This window comes from Cetorhinus maximus, chromosome 12 (genome assembly GCF_964194155.1).
Source record: "Cetorhinus maximus chromosome 12, sCetMax3.hap1.1, whole genome shotgun sequence".
In the NCBI taxonomy this organism is placed as follows: Eukaryota; Metazoa; Chordata; class Chondrichthyes; order Lamniformes; family Cetorhinidae; genus Cetorhinus; species Cetorhinus maximus.
Genome location: NC_135890.1, coordinates 28,669,365 through 28,675,026, shown reverse-complemented (window position 1 = coordinate 28,675,026; position 5,662 = coordinate 28,669,365). Strand labels below are relative to the sequence as shown.

Genomic DNA, 5,662 nt, shown 5'->3' with positions numbered 1-5,662 from the left:
GTTAGCTAACCAATCCTTTATCCATGCTAATAAGTCATCCCCTACACTATGTTCTCTTATCTTGTGTAGTAACCTTTGATGTGGCACCTTATACCTTTTGGAAATCCAAATACACATGTACCGGTTTCCCTTTATCCACTTTGCATGTTACTTCGTCAAAAAACTAATAGATTAAGTAAACACAATTTCCCTTTCATAAAGCCATGTTGGCTCTGCCTGATTACATTGTGATTTTCTAAGTATCCTGCTGTAACTTCCTTAATAATGGATTCTAGCACTGCCCCTATAAGGTGCCACGCAAAGGTCAATATGCAAGATAAGGGCTCATCTAGTTCGAGGTAAAAATTAGCATGGATAGAAGACTGGAAGCAAAGAGCAGGGATAAATGGGACATTTTCAAGTTGGCAAGTTGTGATTAGTAGGGGGCTGCAAGGATCAACTATTTACAATCTATATTCATGACTTAAACATAGAGACAGAGTAATATATCTAGGTTTGCTGATGGTATGAAACTAGGTGGGGATACAAGTTGTGAGGAGGACACAAAGAGGTTGCAGAGAGATTTGGACAAATTAAGTGGGTGGGCAACAAGGTGGCAGGTGCAGTATAATGTAGGGAAGTATCAGATTATTCATTTTGGTTGTAAGAATGGAAAGGCAAAATATTTTTTAAAAAGGCATGAAACTTGTAAATGTTGATAATTAGAGGGGCTTAGGTGTACGCATACCAGGAACAAAATTAGCATGCAGGAACAGCAAACAATTAGGAAGGCAAATGACATGCTAGCCTTTATTGCAAGGATGCTGGAGTACAAGAATAAAGAATTCTTGCTACAATTGTACAGAGCTTTGGTGACACGACACCTGGAATACTGTGTGCAGCAGGGAATGTACTGCGGCTGGGAAGGCAGGAACCCAGAGCCGTTGGGAGCTCAACCCAGACCAGCATCCTGGACAGACACAGGTTCTGGGCATCACTCGAGTCTGTAGGAGGCCACGCGATTAAAGTTCACACTACAAAACAACACTGCTCATCAGGCAGTTGGAGGGTCTGTATAGAGACTCACATTATTTTTTAAGGAAGAAAATACTTGCACTGGAGGCCGTAGAGTGGAGATTCACTAGATTCACCTCTAGAATGAAAGGCTGAGTAAATTGGGTCCATATTCCATGCAGTTTAGAAGAATGAGATGTGATCTCATTGAAACATACATAATTCTGAAGGGACTTGATAAAGTAAACACAAAGGTTGTTTCCCCAACAGGGGAATCAAGAACATGGGGGCACAGTCGCAGGATAATGGGCCGATAATTTAGGGTTAGGATGGGGAGAAAATTCATCAAAGGGTTATGAATCCTTGGAATTTTCTATCCCAGAAGATTGTGGATGCTCCATCGCTGAATATATTTATGGCTGAGATATACAAAGTTTTGATCTCTGAGGGAATTAAAGGATATTGGGGGGGGCGGGGTGCATGCAGAGAGTGGAGTTGAAGACACAGGTCAGCCATGGTCATATTGAATGGCACAGCAAGCTGCATGGGCTGTGTGGTCTTCTCCTGCTTCTATTTCCGATGTTATGTTCAACCAAAAATAATTTGTGCACACACTATTTGGCATTTTATAGCTTTACCAACAAATGTACAAAAAGGTTAGCATACTAATGCATACACCATGGGAATATGAGCACTGAGGTCATGTGCCCAATGGTGTTTATTACTCAGTTTGTATTTGCTTATCAGAAATCCAATTATACACACGTACCTAACAGATTGGATAATGTGTTCTAGTCTAATGCCATTACATTATCCAATCCAATTATCAGCTGACACCCCAATTGCTTGTAGCATCTGTATGGCAACAAACCAGTCTAAACTCTTCTAACAGACATGCTTTCACATCAATAATTACAGAAATGAAAATAAAGATATACAAAAATGCACATCTCAAAACTGTCTCATTAGACTAATTCATTAGCAACTCTAATTTCTTCAAGGTTCATAATATACACAACTACATCTTCAGTGCCAGATTGTACCAATTTCTTCACAGTTCAAAGAGAAAATCCCATTTAGAAGGCTGGCTATTAAATATGTTAAACACATTGGTCATCATCAATAGCTTGCACTAAAAAAACCTTGCCTAAAGCCCTCTCTCCATTTTGTGATGCTAAATACAGTTATGCAATAAAAGCAAGCCTTACCACCCCCAGAAAAAGTAATATTTAAATCACAAATCGAGACATTACTGTACAGTATAATAGATTAAAACTAAGTGCAATAGTACTAGAAGTATGTTTAGGCTTGCTTAGGTTTCTACTTCCAATTGTTTTGCCAGACTGATATGCTTGAACGAATTGCAAGTGATTAAGTTGATTTTTAAAATGTAAACATTCTGGTCAAAAAAGACAGATGTACATGAACTTAAGCACAAAACATTCTTTCCCATATTGATATTGCATGCTGCAACACATCTGTTACCTGAAAACGGGAAGTGATTGTTCGATAGTGAACACACCCAAAACCTGTGATGTTTAATAGCTGCATCAAAATAATATAAAGCTCAAAAAAACCGCGAGATACTCCACATGAATACCACTTGCAAATAGAATACCAATTGCAAATTAATATTCCATAACTAAATGCTCTTAATCGGAATCAAACAGAGAATTAAACATCACCAAATGCGCGGAGGTCCAGTGAATGAAAACGCATGACCAATCTGTCACGATCTGTTTAACTCCTTGATATATTATTGTTCTATTGAAGGTCCAAAGCCGAAGCTAGATGCGCGCAAGAACGTAAAGTTTTAACAACACGGAATTGGTACAGGATTGCAGTTTTAACTACCGATTTTTGTTCCACACCAGCGGGGTGTTAACACAAATTAAAATGACTATAACACAGTTGGTCAGCGGTTGAAAAAAAAACTTTCCAAACGATCCATCCAAAGCAGTCTGAAAAGGCAGCCACCTCCGACCGTTTCATTTCCTGCACATTTTAAAACCAAAACTGCATTACAAGCGGGAGCAAAACAAGCAGCAGCTGGATTCATCTGGCATTCACGACAAAAAAAGGTAAGTTTACACGGGTGTTGACGTTCTGGGGTTTTTTTTTAGGGAGGGGGACGACGACGACGACAATTCTGTCTGGTTAAAAAACAGGGGGAAGGTGAAAAAAGATTGGATTGCAAACCTGGATGGCAAGATTTAAAGCTTTAAAACATTCGATGAAACATTCGACTGTGATTCTGCAGTACCTGTTGTCATAAATTCAAGCACTGACCAGCAAAAATAAAGGCTGAACAAGAGGGTGGGGTGGGGGGTGGAAAGGAGAAAGCTCTCAAGATGAAAGCCTGAGCTGGGTGTTGCAGTGGAATTGGAAGTGGGGGAGCAGGGGACGGTGGAGAGCCCCCTCCTCGGTCACTCAGATACATCCTCTCCCTCCCCTCACTCACCCAGCAGCAGCAGTTTGACTTCTCTGGCCGCTTTCTCCCCGTCCTCCCGCAGGTTTCTGTCGATCATTTTGGATCTCTCCACCGCCGCTTTGTCCTCGGTACTCAGCGTACAGCCCATCTTGCAGGTTGTATCCCCCCCGCCCCCCGGCCTCCTCTCTCTTTCTCTCTCTCTGACCGAGCAGCAGTTTTCTTCACAGCCCTTGACACTCACTCAGAGGCTTCCGTTTCCCCAGAAACCAGGCAGCACTTTCAAAAATTAACGAGGGGCAAACAAAGTCGACCAGGTATTGCCGGAGCCGGCCTCGGGCGGGTTCCTCCCCGTAGTTTTGATTGGCCTCCCGGGACTCGGGGTGGATGAATTCAGCTGCCCAGGGACTGACTCCTTTCTCGTTCACACGACGCCGTTCACAACGCCAACGGCTCGGCGGTTCCTGGCGCATGCGCAGATGCCGAGACCCGGATGTCTCCTCCAGCTTCTACGCCTGCGTCACCCCGGCGGAAGCGGCTGGTAACCCATGGCAACGGCCACAAAGGCCGACTTCCGATCAATTTAAAAGTTTTTTTTTGTTGTTGTCGCTTGCTGGATATTCCTGTGACTCAGTCTTTGTGTTGCATGTTTTTTTCTGTCACACATTATATTTTCACCATGATGTCTAACTCTTCATCCTCCCCTTTTTCTTACTCTCAGTGCGTGATCTGTTCCTGCTGCATGTGTGTTCCTTACTGGGCTCTCACAATAATTCTTTACAGGTAAGTAATGACATCCTCCAGCTCAACACTGGCAGAAGAAAAGCCATCAGCAGAAAGAAAGACTTGAATTTTATTACACTTTTCACCAGCACTGGACATAACAAAGCACTTAATTTACAGCCAATGAAGTACTATTTATAGTGTAATTGTTGTAGGGTGTCTGAGTTGTACGTTAATGATAGAGCTGATCTACAGACACTTCTTGGGTGGACACAACGTTTCTTTACAACATACTGAGCAGCGACTACACACTTGCTTCCAACTCTATCTCCAAACCTCCCTGTCGCTTGCCATTTTAACACTCCACCCTGTTCTCTTGCCCACATGTCTGTCCTTGGCTTGCTGCATTGTTCCAGTGAAGCCCAACGCAAACTGGAGGAACAGCACCTCATCTTCCGACTAGGCACTTTACAGCCTTCTGGGCTGAATATTGAATTCAACAACTTTAGATCTTAAACTCCCCCTCCCCTCATCCCCACCCCGTTTCTCCCCTCTCCCTTTTTTTTCAATAATTTATATAGATTCTTCTTTTCCCACCTATTTCTATTATTTTTAAATCTAAAACTAAAACTTTGTTAGTCTTTCCACCCCACCCCCACTAGAGCTGTACCTTGAGTGTCCTGTCTTCCATTCTTAATTAGCACTTTTCTTAGACAATATCACCACCTTCAACACCTCTTTGATCCTTTTGTCTGTGACATCTTTTGATTATCTGCTCCTATCACTGCTTGCTTATCTCCACAATCACCACACCCTCAACTTCTCTCTCCCCTCGCCCCCCCACCTTAAACCAGCTTATATTTCACCTTTCTCCTAACTATGCTTCAGTTCTGCCGAAGGGTCATGAAGACTCGAAACGTTAACTGATTTCTTCTCCACCGATGCTGCCAGACCTGCTGAGTTTTTCCAGGTAATTCTGTTTTTGTTTCTATCTCCACACTGACTCCTGAGGTAGCCCATGCTACTCCCCTATTGGTTACTACAGATCATGTGATCTTGCCTAACAATTATTATTCTTAAAAGGTACATTACACACTAAATAAACCATAATTGCTACAGTAATGCAGGAAACGTGCACACAGCAACTCCCACAAACAGCATTATGATAGTGACCAGATACTCTTTGTGATGTTGATTGAGGGATAAATAATTGGTCAGAATACTGCAGATAACTCCCATGCTCTTCTTTGAAATATGCCATGGGGCCTTTTATATCTATCTGAGCAGGCCTCGGCTTAACGTCTCATCTGAAAGATGGCACCTCCAACAGTACAGCACTCTCTCCGTATTACACTGGATTTTTGATTGTACTGAAGCCCCGGAGTGGAACTTGAACCCGGAACCTTGTGACTGTAGGCACATGTGCTACCAACTGAACCATGGCTGCCTCTATCTTTGGCACCTAGCACAAACCTCACTCCATAGCCCTTAACTCCATCCCCATATTCACTAACTGTC

General features: G+C 42.7%; 1 protein-coding gene across 1 annotated transcript in view; it reads right to left on the bottom strand.

The window, feature by feature from the left end:
* The window catches only part of LOC144687330 (guanine nucleotide-binding protein G(i) subunit alpha-1), a 43,913-nt gene extending 40,012 nt beyond the window's left edge, over positions 1–3,901 (bottom strand). Inside the window, exon 1 of the mRNA XM_078553300.1 lies at positions 3,455–3,901. Coding sequence (XP_078409426.1) covers positions 3,455–3,572 — 118 coding nt within the window. The 5' untranslated portion in view covers positions 3,573–3,901. The remainder of the gene's footprint in view (positions 1–3,454) is intronic.
* Between the last annotated feature and the right edge of the window lie 1,761 nt (positions 3,902–5,662).